The sequence below is a fragment of the Alexandromys fortis genome, unplaced genomic scaffold, assembly GCF_014885135.2.
Source record: "Alexandromys fortis isolate MF-2015 unplaced genomic scaffold, M_Fortis_MF-2015_v1.1 scaffold_32, whole genome shotgun sequence".
In the NCBI taxonomy this organism is placed as follows: domain Eukaryota; kingdom Metazoa; phylum Chordata; class Mammalia; order Rodentia; family Cricetidae; genus Alexandromys; species Alexandromys fortis.
The window spans coordinates 8,264,160-8,280,790 of record NW_026067938.1 but is presented as its reverse complement, the minus strand read 5'-3'; the positions used below and the strand labels follow the sequence as shown (position 1 = coordinate 8,280,790).

Genomic DNA, 16,631 nt, shown 5'->3' with positions numbered 1-16,631 from the left:
TTCCTTCTCTTAGATGTCTTTTGACTCAATTATATACATATTTCATTTGAATACATATGGCTAGAAGTAGAAGTGCTAAATGATGTAAATATTCAGCCTTAATATTAATCGCCTGATTTCAAGAATTGCACCAATTTGCTGTATTTCTTATATTTTATGGTATGTAATGCACATACGTCAATAAAAATAAAATATAAATAAGATGGGAGAAAATTTTTCCTTGCAACTACAATCAAAAGGAAGTAGTTGGAGGGAGGGGAACTTAGTCGTCTTCTTTTTCTTCTTCTTTTTTATTTCTGCATTATTGAATCACTTCCAGGCTTCCTTAAGAAATAATATGTTTACTAAGCGTTGTTAAGTATGTCTCATGGGTTTTAGTTTCCTCCCATCTAAAGGACTAAGGCTGAGCTTTGAGGTCAATTACAGCTATCAGAGTAGAAGATAGGCCTCTACGTGATTTGCTGCTAATCTCTATGGACAAACAAGCATTGTAAGGTAAACCCGCCTCTTCAAACACAAGTGGGGTGTGCCTCAAGGAAGTGACAAGTAAGGAAATCGGCAAAGGGAGGTTCCCAAACAAAGAAAGACGTGAGTTCTGCTAGAACTTCAGGGTCTCTCCTTGGAGCTCAGGCGATGCTCCTTGGGAAGGTAGTTCAAGTGTACGCGTGTATTTAGGAGGAACAGACAGAGATTGGACAGCAAACTTGGGAGCTTTGTCAGTGTTTCACTAGTGAGGAGGGTGGCTATTGAAGATGTGGCCGGAGGGTGGGGAAGGTGAGCCAATTTGTAGACATTCAGCAAGAAAGATATTGAAGAAGGGCAATTTATAATATAATAAAAGCTTTGTTCCCTTCATCGGTTCTCCAGGTGGTTTTTTTCTTCTTATGAGGTAACAATTTTTCTCATACCATGGCCTTATAATACTGCAACTTCAGACTACGTGTAGGAAATGTGTGGTAATATCCTTCCGCAGAACAACAGGTGACAATAGAATATCATCGCCCTTAGAGTCCCCACCAGCAAGTGTAGTGGTGTTCTTTGGGGCCCGTGATTGCATCGCCTGTTGAAATATGAGCGGCGGCCGCTTGGCTACCTTATGCCCGAAATAACAACACACAAACTGTATTCAGTTAAACACTGCTTGGCCCATGAACTCTAGCCCTTACAGGCTAATTCTCGCACCTGGACTAGCCCATTTCTAATGATGTGTGTAAGCACCCCAAGGTGCGCTTACCGGGAAGAGTCTAGCCTCCGTCCATCCTGGTGTCTCTGCTCCAGAGAGCAGAGCTGTTGGGTCTCTCCAGGAGCAGAGCAGAGTCTGACCTCACTTCCTCTTCCGCCCAGCATCCTATTCTGTTTACTCCTCCCACCAATGCTTTAACCTATGAGGCCAAGCAGTGTGTTTATTACTTAACCAATGAAATCAACAGATTGATATATGACACTCCCACATCAATCGCCGACATGAAGGTAGTGGGTTTGTGACATGTGTGAAGGACCACTCCTGCCAGGTTGTCACTCACAAAGCTAATCCAACCAAACACTGAGGGGTCTCGTCATTTCCCTTCCCAAAGACAATTTGATACAAAAGGGGGCTTTCCCACTTGATAGAACTTTCACTGATACGTTAAATGTTCCCCTCCTTAAACCGGTGCATTGAATATTAAAGACAATTCCTAAGCAATCCCACCCATTTATAATATAACACCATCATTGCAATCCAGAATTTTAAAGGTTCAAGATTCCGAATGGTCTCCTTACTTCTCCACATGCATCCTCTCGGGTAACCCTGTCGATTTACAATATAACAGCATCTGTGGACTGTACTGATGATGATGGCTGCATCCTCTTGGGTAACCCCATAGATTTACAATATAATAGCATCTATGATCACTGCCTGGCAATGATTTTTCAACATTACAATGATGCTTTAAAAATTTCGTATTTGGCCGGGTGGTGGTGGCACATGCCTTTAATTTCAGCACTTGGGAGGCAGAAGCAGGTGGATCTCTGAGTTTGAGGTCAGCCTTGTCTACAGAGCGAGTTCCAGGACAGACTAAAAAGCTACAGAGAAATCCTGTCTCAAAACAAAACAAAACAACAACAAAAACAAAAACAAAAAACCAAAACAAAACAAAAAAAAAAAAACGTATTTGGTAGAAACTTAAAACTTGAATTTTAAGTTTTGACTTTTCCAAGGCTGGTGAAAAGTCTTGTACAATGTTGGGTAACTGCAACAGGCTAGCTGTGTTGGCATAAGAACAGACAACCATCATTTCTGGATTTCTGCATTGCCGGCACACGTTGGATCCAGGTATTCAGTATTTTGTAGGAGGGACTGAATAAGGCCTTACATGAGATGACTTAACAGTAGGCTAAATGTCAGTGTCCTGAGAACGCTTTGAGTACACAAACTAACAGGTATGGTAGATAAATAAGATCCATGGTTCCTTATCAGGCTTTCGTTTTCAGTGGGGACCAGGACAGGTGCACATGGTGACAGCGCTCACTTTGTACCTCCAGCCTGTGCTTCTCCAGATATCCAAACGCTCAGACATTCTCTTCAGCCTTCTACTGAGCCTCTAGAGCACAGTGTGTTCTAACGTGCTCCAAAACTTACCTTCTTGCTCTCTTTCCAGTTCCACCGTATTTCCAAGAGACGGGGCAAAGGCTCAAGAGTCATTTTTGATCCTTTATACAGCCACACTTCACATCAAATCTTACCAGCTCACTTTCAAAATTGATCTAAAGCCCTGCAACTTTCCCATCTGACTAGCTACTGCCATCGAACTTGAAACATGAGGATTTCTTGCCAGGGACCCCTTCATCCTCAGAACCTAAGTAATTTGACATTTCTGACCACTACTCATGATGCTGCAAAGGCATCTTCCTGAGACCCCTGGCACCTCCCTGATGCCGTCTTCTGAGCCATCCTCTTCCATGACTCCTCCATTTTCTCCTTGCTTCTCTGCTGCTCCTCGAGTACTGCCATTGTTCTTCCTGTGTGTTAAGTCTCACTCCGGACTTCTCATGTATATATATTCCCATGGTTGATGTTTCTCATCTCTGGGCCTTTGACTGTACGACCTCAGAAGTACAGCCTTGGGTGGTTGCGCCACATGAAACCGTGTGCTCGGCCGCCTTCTCTTGTTTCTTTGTGCCCCTGATCACTGGCTGGCTCTACGTTTCTATTCAATTTGTCTTCTGCTTGCTTATCTTGTCCCCTAGAATCTAAATTCTCTGAGAGCAAAACCTTTGTCTTATGCAGCCCAGCAGGAAAAGCATTTAGCCAAAATGTTTACTGTTTGAAAAAAAAAAAAATATTCTGATGAGGACAACATAAGAAGGGTCACCTTCTAAAACAAAATTTTCTTTGGTGTATTTTTTATGAAAGAAACTTCCACAAAGCAATCTCTCGTTCTCATGCTCGCTCTCCTGCTCTTGCTCACTCTCTCACCGCCTACCTATCTGTCTGTTTTGAAACTTCTGGGGGAAATTGACTGTCTGCTTAGAAATAATTAAATAATCTGGGTGTAGTGGCACACACCCCTAATTCTAGTACTTTGGCCATGGAGATCAGATCTGTGGATCAGGAGTTCAGAGCCACTGTCATCTGCATAGAAAATCTGAAGCTGGCCTGGGATTCCTTGAGACTCTAACTCGAAAGAGAGAGAGAGAAAGAGAGAGAGAGAACAAATGTGTGTTAGAAACGGCAAAGATAGTTACAGAACTCATAAAACTGGGAATGTAAGGATGTTTTTATGAATCCAATGAAATTCTGAGAACTGTTAACATTTTATATTTTATTAAAAATTAAATGATTAAAATTACTGAACAATCATCCATCATTATAAGAAAGCAAAGATAATAAAAATATACTGAAATGACTTATGGCGTTAACAGTGAACCTCGCAATTAGTAACGAGACTCCATCCTAGTTCAGGGTAACACAAACATAAAGATCCGTGCTTCCTCTTATATCCTTTATTAATATAGTCATTTTCCACGGAATAGTATATTTTTCTTGAATTATTTTTAAATTCTTTCACCCTTTCTTTGGTTTGGGATAAATTAAAGATATTTTAATTCATGGAGTCACTAAACCGCACTTGAAATTTTTTTTCTAGGAGCGATTTCCTGTTTCCAATTTTTATCAGAGAGAGAGCCTAAGTTAAGACTCACTTACACAAGTAGAATATTGTAGAAGCACTCCCTGACTTTTCCTTTTCAGTCTAAACAGCACCGTACTCACACAAGCGTCATTTGCTAACTTACAATTTTCATTTCGCCCATAAACAAATTATCTTTCACACAGGCATGAAATAAATTCCAGGAGAAGGTTTCTTTTAGAATCTGTAAGCCCTCTGAGTCTAGACACCCTCTAGCAGTGCTTTTGCTTCTCAATTAAATGCCTGAAAGGTAAAATCTGCCCCTGATTCTCTTTGTCCTGCAGTACTTTGCTGACATAAACAATACATTTCCAACTTCAGACCTCTGAAGGCAAACATGACGAGGCCACTATTCAACCACTCCCATGGCTCCAAGACAGCAACTTATCTTAGACTCACCATCTGATTAGATGCCCTATTGGCTAACTCCCTTTTTAAACCTTGGGTTGAGGGAGAAACAGTTGGAGGGCACCTAGGAATTCACCGGAAGTGGGCTGAATGACCCTGAGAGAACAGAGCCAATGGTTCCCCTACCGGTAATGACGTAATGACGCAGCACAGAGCAGCCAGCCAGGTGCCTGGAGGACAGGACTCCAGCCTCTCATCAGTCCAGAAACCCCTCTGTGTGGAGAACGGTTTCATTAAGACTGATATTTTCTCCAGAGCCTCCAGAGCTTACAGTGAGAAATGGTTCACATAGTTCTTGAGATGCTTTGGTCAGTTTGTAGTGAGAAACTGTATGTTTGACACACTCCCTAGGCAGAGGAGGTGGCGCTCAGAGTGCCCATCCGAAAGGAAGGCTCAATATAGACACTTGACCTGGGTTTATTCTCTCTCCTGCCCTGGGGGTTGCAGGAAATAAGTGGAGGGAGTGAAGGGGAAACCGAAGTCACTTCTGCTTGGTCGTTCTCTGTAAAGAGCAGATTTAACTCTACACAGATGGGCCAGCTTCTAAGTATCTCTAAGTAGACAATGGTCCCCACTTCTTACAGCAAATGTGCGGAAACCATTTATCATGGTTGCACGGTATATGCATACATGTGTATGCATGTAAGATTTGTTGTAGATAGAGAGATTTGTGTTGATGTAGTGTAAATTTCTAATTAAAAAGGAGAGAAAGTACGCTGACTTGCAATGTGTGTACATGAAAATGAGCCAGGATTGGGTACCAGAAAGGAACCTTGCCAGTAGTCAAGTGGACATATGGTCTGAAGAATACAAAGAGGGGAATGTGCAGAGGGTGGGGGATCTGCTGCTTTCAGCCAGGGCTCAGGGAGGCTCTGCTGAAGAGGTGACATCAGAGCAAAGGCTAGGTTGGAAGAAAGCAAGGAAGCTGCCGCCCCAACTTCCCCAGCCCAGGTGTCAAACACGCCAATTGAAACGTTAATGTCAGGACCGTGTGCAAACAATTTTGATTACGCTTATATTCAGCTTTAAATATTGGATACTTTTAAATGCACCGTCTAAATTTGACAATGAAAACTAGCTTACCATTGTGTTTTAACACAATTGGCTTGCAAGACGTTTCTCAACTCTTCGCAACTAATCACGTGATAACAAAGTTGCGAGAAATCTTGTCAGCATGAAACCCATCACTTCAGACACTGCATATGCAGTAATTATTTTTAAAGTCAGCACGCTGAGCAAAAGAACCAGAATATTTTTTCAAATGGACAAATGGCCTCAAATATGACTGCTATTTAGTTTTTGACAGCATCATTAAGAGAATGAGACCAAAATGTTACACAAACGGCATATTCTTACAGAACGCACCCACAGCTAGTGTGAAGACTAGCTGTAAGTATAAGCGATGAAGAAAGAGAATCAGGGGACAAACTAGGGTCTTCTGAGCAGAGCTCTAAAGCCCAAGGAGCCTCAGGCAAGCTTCCCATAGGGCTTAGGGAGCTCACCTTGTATTCTCTGTACAAAGCAAAGTGTTCACAACCAAGTTACTTATTCGCTTGTGTTTCTTGGTACCCTACCATCTCCGGCTATCAGAGAGGTGAGTAGCTCCACCAGGTAATACTTGTTCCTAGACTTTTCCAGTGACAAACGATGTGGCCAAGGCTTCACATGTTCCAGCAAGTCCATAATTCCAGAGCAGTGATATCATGATGCCACTGGGAACCTCTTTCTCGCAGTCAGAGTTGACCTCTGGTAAGATTTAGGTAGATACTGGGAACCTGAAACACAAGACACACAGGCTTTTACCTTAAAAGATTAAAATTCAGCCTCCTGAGATTATCTGTCTGCTCCATGCAGACCATATTTTGAGCAATAAAAACATTGTATCTAATGTCATATTTACATAAACTACAAAGTAGTCACATGCAAATACTATCATCTAGAATCTTGAGTAAAGAGAAGGAATTCCCCACCCCACCCCGCAACAAAACCTAGGGCCTGGGATGCATTCTCCCACAGCTGAGGGATTTAGAAGAACGTTTTCTGCAGAAGTCTGTCTAAGGCCCAGGATGATGAGAATGAAGGTATCTCTGAACCATGGTGCCAGCCATGAAAGAAATGCACCCATTATTGGAGACAAACGTCTCTATTTTATTTCCCAACCATAGATCAAACCGAAAGCTAAGACAGTAGCTCCTAGTGCTCTTTGTTCTGGAAACAGAGCAAGTCAGATGCCTGCTTGCCAGACAAAAAAAAAAAAAAAAAAAAAAAAAAAGAAACCCTTACAAGAACATGGCCCCGAGGAACCTTTGAGCACATCTGTGGAAATGCCAAAAACCTCTAAGCGCCAATGATAATAATTACCCTAAACATCAATAAGAGAATATGCTGACTTAATGTTTGAAAGATTAGGTGTTCATATTTAAAGCCAACCTAGAGCCCAGTTCTCCCTTCATCTCAACCTCTCTGTACCTAACAACCGAGGAGACATGTCGTCTACTGGATAAGGTGCAGAGGTCACCTCCAAAGAGAGCTCAGCAGATCCTTTCAGTCCTGTCATCCTCACCACCAGGACTAGCAGCATCTACTCAATGTCATGGTCAGCCTTCACGCTCTTTTCAGGCCCCAGGTGATATCCATCTCCACGAAAACTTCCTGTGACTCTTACCACCTGACTATTGAGAGAGGCAACCCTGCTCTTCTCTCTCATGGCCTTTTTCGTCTTTCCCATCAGACTAAATGGTTCTTAAAGCACAGGCTAAAATATGTTCAATTAAAAATTGGGGTTTTGTTGTTGTTGTTAAGTTGTGGTTAGCTCTAGCACTTGGGAGGCAAAGAGAGATGAATCTCTATGAGTTCAAGGCTAGCCATGTCTACATAGTGAGTTTCAGGCTAGCCAGGACTGCATAATGAGACTGTGTGTGTGTGTGTGTGTGTGTGTGTGTGTGTGTGTGTGTGTGTGTGTGAGATGTATGTGTCGTTGCATGTACTGCAGTGTACTTAAAGAGGTAAGGGGCCAATCTGGGAGTTAAACTATGGATTCCTGGAATTACACTCAAATCATCTGGCTTGCCTAGAAAGGAGCACTTTTACCCACTGAGCCATCTTATCCATCTTGATTTTCTGTTCCCTGCTAGTGTTGGAACCAAGCACATGCCACAAGCCAGGCAAACACTCTGTCACTGAGCCGTATCCCCAGACCTATGCTCGATGCTCGATACCAGCCTTTATTCCTGGCACAGAGTATGTCCTTGATACATCATTATTTAATCTTAAACATGGCGAACTACTCCCCTACACACACACACACACCATCCAAATTACATTAAAAGCAGTAACCATAGGGCTGGAGAGATGGTCATTAAAGTGCTCCTCTTGCTAACATTAGGACCTGAGTTTGGATTCCATCACAAACAGAAAATTCCAGACTTGGGGACACATGCCTGTAACCCCAGATCTGGGAAAGCAGAGAAAGGTGGACATTTGGGGCTTGCTGGTCGGTCACTCTTGCTGATTGGTGAGCTCCAAGTTTAGCAAGAGACTTATCTCAGAAAGTAAGATGGAACTGGGTGTGGTGGTACACACGTTTAATCCCAGAACTTGGGAGGTGGAGGTTCATAGATCTCTGCAAGTCTGAGACCAGCCTGGTCTACAGTGAGTTCCAGCAAAGGCTTAAAAAACTGAATGGAGGGGTGATTGAGGAGAATAATTGACAGCATGCATACACACTCACACACACTCATACACACACACTCACACACACATGCACACTCACACTCATACACATACACACTCACACACACTCACACACACACTCATACACACTCATACTCACACACACACTCACACACACATACACACTCTCACACACACACCATGAAACATGGCTGCCCTTAAGTGATTAAGTGCTGTCATCACTAGTGATGTCAATTAATACTACCAGGGAGAATAGTCGAAAAGCTATTAAACAACAGAACAACAAGAAGGATCTAACATGTCTATGGTCACAGTGTGCCTGTGCTCACAGCATCATCAGGATCTAACATGTCTATGGTCACAGTGTGCCTGTGCTCACAGCATCATCAGGATCTAACATGTCTATGGTCACAGTGTGCCTGTGCTCACAGCATCATCAGGATCTAACATGTCTATGGTCACAGTGTGCCTGTGCTCACAGCATCATCAGGATCTAACATGTCTATGGTCACAGTGTGCCTGTGCTCACAGCGTCAGGATCTAACATGTCTATGGTCACAGTGTGCCTGTGCTCACAGCATCAGGAAGGATGAGGCAGGAGGTTATTAAAAATTCAAGGCTAGCCTGGGCTATATAACATGACTTTCTCAAAAAAAAAAGTTTTAGGATATAGATAAGCGATAGCCCTTTTACCTTATACATAAAGGACTCTGGGTTTGTCCCCTAATTCAAACAAAAATTCTGAAACCTGTGACAAAAGGAAGGCTGATATAAAACAGTATTAAATGTGTTATACAATGCTAACCTAATTTAACTTTAGAATTATAACTTGTTAAAAGTTTCTTTTCAAACAATAAATTTCCTTCACATTCCAGTTTTCCCTAATACAAACGGTTTATAATTCCGAGCAAACTAGCAACTATTATTCCCTTTTCATGAACTTTCCAGTACGTATTTTACCCACATGCCATCATAAACAGAAGACCTCGCCCAGAGTGGTTGGGACATGCCTGAGCTTACAGATCTGTATATCACATGCTATACTTCCTCCATAAACAGAAATAGGATAAGATTTTAAGAATCAAAACATCACTGGTCCTATCCCCACTAGAACTCTCCTCGGCCACTAGCCCACTAGGCCCAGAATAAGTACTTTTATGTAAAACCCTACACTAGAAAACGTTTAATAAGCTTCTGATAATTTTTTTTTCAAGCACTGTCGCTTTAGATTTCCAGGGAGGATCCAGAATAAGGGTTTAATTGAGAAGGAATGAAAACACAATGGGAGAAAGAGACTGCAACCCCTCCAAAGGCAGTCTTTGTTTTAGGAGAGTGAGGTCCCGGTTAATTAAGAGCATATGTCCCATTGCCACTTGGCACTCAGCAGCTGGTAGGTGATAACCTGGCATGGTGTCTGAGGTCGGGCCAACCATGGACCACATGCACCTGCTGTCCTTCCTACATGGTCAAAGCAATGACATTGAGGTAGATAATCTTTGATTCCATTTTCTGACATTTTTAAATAGCACCATTGTTTGTTCTCTCTCTCTTTCTCTCTCTCTCTTTCTCTCTCTCTCTCTCTCTCTCTCCCTCCCTCCCTCCCTCTCTCTCCCCTCCCCATTTTTTTCTTTGACACCTTCACTGTGTAGCCCAGAGTGACCTCCATCTTTCCAACCCTCTCCCTCAGCCTCTTGATCACCGAGATGGCAGAAGTATGTCACCACACCCATTGTCTTTACATGGGAAAGATGCCTACCTGTCAAAATACTCTGTCCTGTCCAAGTGTGAGCAACAAATTCCATGGGAGTCAGGGAGCCTTTTCTTGGCGTGTCCGACTGTGAGGAGAAAAGGAAAAATGGGGCGAGCTGTACTATTTTCAGTTTTTATTTAAAGTTGAAATCAGAGACAACACAGAACCTACCCAGAATGTGTGTGTGGTACTGGGCCTTGACAGCTGTTCCAGGACAATGGTTCTTTCTCGAAGGGGTGACCGTTCGACAGTCTCAGGCATTGCACTGAACACACGGTTTTGTGGATGCCTTCCCCTGTACTGAATGGAAGATGATATGTTCTTTAAAAGAACAAACACAAACACAATCCCTGTAACGACCAAAAGAAACCTACAAGTGTCTCGCTTATTTGCTCATGTATTCAGTTACTCGCTTATCCAACCTTTTGATTTGCACATTGCTAAGTGTAAAGTCTGCTGTGGAAACATCTAAACATGAGTCTGTCTGTGGAGTATGTATTCATATCGCTAAATTCAATAAAGCCATAGTGTAATAGGATGCAAATGGGGTCCAGAGACCTTAACCACTTAAATCTGTACATGTTTAATTGTGCTAGAAATGTAATAGTGCATTTTTAAACACAGACTTGTTTATGTGACACCTGCCTGCATTGATGACTTTATGCTAGGATTAAACAGTCTAGCTGCACAGCTCTGGCTTTATGGGAATGGGTCCCAGTGCTGTTTAAGATGTGTGTGAGATGAACTCAGCTTTTGTTTTCTTTCTCTCAGCTTTACATTCCTACACCTGGGACCCTTGTGTGTCCTGCAGATACAAGTTGTTTATATCAGATTAGAGTGGAGGCCTCTGTAAGCCTGGGAGAGGCCTGGCTATACACACTGCCAGTAGCATTTCTTCCCCAGCCCTGTCATTGCGTGGTAGAGCTGGGCTTGGGCTCTTGGCCTCTGCCCTGCACCCATATGGAAAAGGTCAGCTATAAAAATGGGAGCAGATCTAAAGGACACCAGTTACAATTTGCCAAGCTCTTACTTTGTGCAAGGCATTTAAAGTTTACGAGCACATCTAATGCTTGTAAGGACTCCTCCATAAGGGAATGGCTATTCCTCCCTTACAGAAGTGAGAACTGACGTTTGGGGCCATTGAAATAAATGTGTCAAATCACAGGATCTCTGTGGCCACACTGAAGTGCAGAACTGCCTGCCTCTTGCCCTTTGTGCTCTTGACTTCACTATACCAGTCAGAGTTTCCGGTCTTTCCTTGACGCCTGGACTTTCTAATTTTGTTCGAGCTGAGGCTTCCTTCATAAAATAGCTTATCAGTCTTCTCACTCTCTCTAGACTCTCATAAGCAATTCAGTTTCTAGAAGCAGACTATGAAGGCATGTTAAACACAGCTAACTAGATCACATTCAGTCGAACTTGACTTCCCTGAGTGCCAATATTGTTTTCCCACAGACTATCTAAATAGCTGCAATTATAGTAGAATTCATCTTACAGAAACAGGGCGGGATCCGGAAGCTCCTGTGTTCTGCTCCCCAGCCTCGGAGCCTATCGGGGGTAACCGGTTCCGGGAGGTTGGAACAGCTGAGGAGGGCAGGTGGTCAATGCCAGTTTGCCTGTAAAACACAGCAGCATCCAAGTGAACACCGGAGGATGCAGAAGAGAAGGCGACAATCGGTGCTAATGATTGCAGCTGCTTCCAATAACAGTGCTCATGACTGCAAGCTGCATTTCAGGAAGACAAATATGAAGCCAGGGCAGGCAACGGCACTCACATTGACCGTGCTCTGCAATAAATATCAAGCTGCACCTATTGAGTGCACTGCCACGCTAGGAAGTGTGCAGACTCTCCGTGTTCAGGAGAGATCCTCCCCGAGGATCTGACAAGTTAATGACAAACGCAAGTGAGAGCCACACAACCCTGCAGCATGATCCAACATATAATAAGGTGTGAAATCTGATGGAGGGCCCTTTTTACCAGACGGACCAGTTCATCTACCCTGACTGACAAGCACCCCTGGCCCTTGTGGCCACCATTCCACCAGGAAAGAAACAAGACTCACAGTTTGGTTCCTCTCAGGATTTCATCACTATAGACGGTGGGGGTTCTCAGTCTCTGTGGGTCTGAAGCAATTGAAGGTAGTCTCCTGTGAACTGGTGTTTTCTTGGCAGAAGTCTGCGGTCCCCGAGAGTCTGGGATGCGGCCCAGTCGGTGACGTGAAGATGTACCGATCCCGCCAACAGACGGTTTGTCATCCTGCTCATTCCTGGGGAAGAAAAGTCCAGTTAAGGACTCACACCTACGTTTCCTGAAGACAGGAAACACACAGCAACAGAACACAGTCTCTGGAGAATGAACATCTCTATTGCTCTGTCAATGAGGAAAGAGCAGGAGCAGCAAGATTGGTAATCCAATAGTGGATGGAGCCCAAGAGGTGATTCCCTTTCCTGGTCTCTTCTAAACTAATACACAACAGAGATTATTTTGTGGCTGATACTGGAATAACCTGCTTCTGCCTTTGCATGCTCTGTAATTCTGTCTTAATACTTACTGTGTTTTATCCGCAAAATAGGTGGGTCTCTGCTGAAGTGGTTTGGCTTGAATCGTCATCACACCACTCAAGTCACTATAGAAGTTACTGGAAAAGCGATGGGGCTGAGAAAACTGAAAACAGAAGATAGCATTAATCAATAGCCGGCCATTTTGTCAAATGGAAGCCTGTGGGAAATCCGCAGATAGCAAGTGGCACCGATTAGCTAGTGAGAGGGAAAACGTAACAGTGGTAGCATTTTATAAATAAATATAACAATAGATGCCATCTTTATAGAACTCATATCCATATGAAACAAAGCAAGGAATATCATATTGAATGTATCAGAGACAAATAGCAGTAGCAAGCAAGTAGCAACTTCAAAAGTTATTTCCAAACAGGAAAGGCGAAGAAGGGTTATCGTAAAGGCCTTATGCTAGACAGCAAACACCGCAGAAACAGCTTCATCCCAAACTACAAAATCCATTTTTGTTCAGTCTTATAAGATTTTCAGTTTATGTACTCCAAGCCAGATGCGTGTTTCTCCTCTACGTTTTGTTGTTGTTGCTGTTGCTTTGTTTTTATTTGTTTGTTTTTGTTTTCTTTCTCAGTTTAACAAATCTTATTCATCATTTAGGCTTACACAACTTTGTAAAAGACATGAAATTTTTTTCCTCTGGACCCCATAAAACTTATGACTTAAAGCAATTTAATCAGGTGGAATAAGTAAATAGTATATGATTATAACAGAAGCCAATACCAAGGGTCTACTTAATACACCAGTAAATGGCTGAACTCCATTCATTCTTAGATCTTCCGACTGCACAGATGACAGTGAGGTTTTGCAAGAAAGGGTCTCACGTTATGTCAGGCTCCAGACTTGAACCCTAGTGTAAAGCACAAACCCTTGGTGACTTTACGAGCAACTGTGCCGCTTCTTCTTGTATATGAGTACGTGTGTATGGCAGGGGAGGGGTAAGGGAGTGTAGTTCATGCACACACACTACAAAGGATCCTTTTACTCTGCTCCCCAACACAGATGGGCTGAGTCAAGCATCGTGTTTAGACTTCCTGGTGCCCTGAAGAAATGCCATGAACAAATCAATCTTCTCTAGCCTCATCTGCTACTCCATCTCTAAACAAAGACGAAACTATGGAGAACTGCATTTAGAGCTTGTGTCCAGTGTCTGTGCTGTGAGCTCTCTCATATTCCTAGCATGTGAGCCTGAGAACAACTCTTAGACCGTATATCCTTAGTCTCAACACATGTGTAGATGAGCTAACATCCGAAACAAGACCTCACACATGTCTCTTAACTCCAAACCCCCCTGAGTTTATCCAGGGCCCTGTGGTTTCCAGTTCTGTCATTTAAACACTCAGTCCAAATGCTGGTCTCAGATACATCGGTTTTCACTGACACACAACTCTACCGGGTCTGAACTGGCCTAACCGAAACCCACTCATCTCTTCACATTCCTGCTCAGGTGTTACCTACAAAAAACTCAACCCTTCATCTCTAATCAAGACACACACACACTTCTCTCCTCATGTCTTTAATTTCCTCTTTTTCTCCCCTTCCTCGCTTTCTTCTTTCCTTCCTCGTCCCTCAAAGAATGTTTGGTATCTGACCCTGGGTTATAGTTTTGCTTCAATGGGTTAGTGACTAGCTTCATTCAACCATTTATCTTCCTCAGAACATCTAATAGGGTGCATGTACTATAAACAGTTTAAATATAAATAATGGGGTACATGTAACATAAACAATGAGGGTTCATGACCCCTGTGAATAGTCATTGATATGTTTGTCACTTTAGTATAAGCGATGGGGATCACTTGTAACAGCTAAATATTTAGGAAAAATATTTTGTTTTTGATTTTTTTGCCCTCCTAAAATGTAGAAAATATTCCATATCTCCAAACAAAGCTTGGGTGTTCTCTAAAATATGTTGTGGTTCTCTCAGACACCATGAAACAACCATATTACATTTTAATCTCATTAACAAATACACGAATACTTTACCAAAAAGCTATTTTCTACCCTTTTGGGGCAGCCTTTGCTGTCTTAAGTGATTTTTTTTTCCTGTTTAAGGCACCATCAAACAGTGATGTGAGCGCTCCAGTGTCCTCAAACACAGGCAGGGGCGAGGTTCATGAGAGAGAGAGAACAGTGAAGAAAATGATGCTCCTCACACACAGATGCAGAAGGCATGAAAATGAAGGGGCAGAGACCCAGGCTGTCAGTACCTGGGGTGGATTAAAGTGGGAGGCCAAGGACGTGTGGAGAGTTTCAGAGCTTCGGGATGGGGGGACGCTGGAAACGTCAGTGCTGAGACGGGACACGAGCACGTGTGGCGTTCTATTTTCCGCTGCTTTCGGTTTCCCTTGATGCTTTCTTTCGCCTGTGCCAACAGAAAAATCAACACGGAATGAATGTCCTAAGTAGCCACGAGTTTACGCTACAGAGGCTGATTGATCAAACAGCCCTGCGGCAGAGGGCAAAGACTCCACTGGACAACCGGCTACTGTGATGACCGCATCAGTGATAGAGAAACAGATTATATAGTAGAGCAAAAAAGATTCTCCAGAACGATGATGTCCCTTTTACGTGCTCAGAGATTGCCTGTGTAGAAGGCAGAATGGTCACTTCTTGTTTCAGTCATGTTTTGGGTCCAGCCCGAACACGAGGTGGGGAGAGAGCTGTAGTGAGATGGACCAGGAGGCCAAACTCGGTAAATAAGTACCTGTGAGTGCTGATTCCCAGGTTTTCCTAATGAGATCCTCCAGTATCTCTACCACATTGGTCCACACATGATCGAACACTTCTGCTGCCACAGCATCTCTGATGCAGTCATGAGGGGAGATGGGAGGAAGCCCGTGTCGATGCCACTTCCTGTGACGGAGTGTTGGGTTTTGTTCCAGGTGCTCATCTCCACTAAGGATGAAACCCACTCTAATTACTAGAATAGCCATGGTTAAGATGAAGCAATTATCTACGTGTTTTTAATCTATCATCTATCTACCTGTCATCTATCTATTTACCTATCTATTATCTGTTTATTTATTATCTATCTGCCTATCAGCTATCTATTTCTCTATCTATCTATCTATCTATCTATCATCTATCTATCTATCTATCTATCTATCTATCTATCTACCTATTATCTATCTTCCTATCAGCTAACCAGCTAGCTATCTACCTATTATCTATCTATCCACCTATCTATGTATTATCTATCTATTTGCCTATCTACCTATTTCTATATATCTATCACCATCTATCCTGTATTACATGTTTCTTGTAAACATCCCATTATTATTTTAAAATATACAATTTTAATTTGCCAATTAAAAGTAAATAAAACTGGAAAAAAAACAAAACAGAAAAGTAAAATGACAAATTCACTGATATTTTATTCTTTTCCTCTTAAATTGATTTTTTTATTTCTACTCCGATCTTTGTTATTTCCTTAACTATCTGGAGGTTTGGCTTCTTCTATTTTTTCCTGTGTGAAATTAGCGTGCTGAAGGTCTCTCTTCATTGCTATGTCTTCTTACTGTCTGACTCTATAATGTGTGGGCATGTGTGCCAGGGCATGTGTGCCAGGGCATGTGTGCCAGGGCATCTCTATGGAAATCAGAGGGCAGCTTAACACAGGTAGGCTCTCTCCTTCCACTACAAGATCTAGGGATCAAACTCAGTTCGTTAGATTTGCACAGCGAACTCTTTACCCAATGATCCCTCTCACCAGCTCCGGCCCCTTATTTCTAAACATTAGCATTTAGCATTACGACACCCTCTTTTCGAGCTGCTGTTCTTGGGGGCCATCAGTTTTGCTGTGCTGTGTTCCCCTCTCCATTTGTCTTGAGATGGACTGACAATTCGGGAGTATCTATCTAATTTCTCTCTTGATGAATTTTCTGGCTTTCCTATTGGTTTCTATTGTACAGCCCTGGTGGTCAGCAAGGACCCTTACTGTGACTTCTTATGTTTGCTAGGACTTCCTTCAGTACCCAGTTACCTTTTAATGTATTGCTTTTCAATCATGAGGCAAATTTTTATGCTATGTCACTGTTGTTTAA

At 42.7% G+C, this 16,631-nt stretch overlaps 1 protein-coding gene across 5 annotated transcripts in view; it reads right to left on the bottom strand.

The window, feature by feature from the left end:
• Positions 1 to 3,788: 3,788 nt before the first annotated feature.
• The window catches only part of Fam149a (family with sequence similarity 149 member A), a 33,639-nt gene continuing 20,796 nt past the window's right edge, over positions 3,789 to 16,631 (bottom strand). For all 5 annotated transcript variants that reach the window (XM_050147234.1, XM_050147238.1, XM_050147235.1 and 2 more), the window contains 8 exons: positions 15,293 to 15,483; positions 14,796 to 14,950; positions 12,573 to 12,685; positions 12,084 to 12,287; positions 11,516 to 11,636; positions 10,192 to 10,320; positions 10,027 to 10,105; positions 3,789 to 6,352 (listed from right to left, as the gene is read on the bottom strand). In XM_050147234.1, coding sequence (XP_050003191.1) covers positions 6,279 to 6,352; positions 10,027 to 10,105; positions 10,192 to 10,320; positions 11,516 to 11,636; positions 12,084 to 12,287; positions 12,573 to 12,685; positions 14,796 to 14,950; positions 15,293 to 15,483 — 1,066 coding nt within the window. In that variant the 3' untranslated portion in view covers positions 3,789 to 6,278. The remainder of the gene's footprint in view (positions 6,353 to 10,026; positions 10,106 to 10,191; positions 10,321 to 11,515; positions 11,637 to 12,083; positions 12,288 to 12,572; positions 12,686 to 14,795; positions 14,951 to 15,292; positions 15,484 to 16,631) is intronic.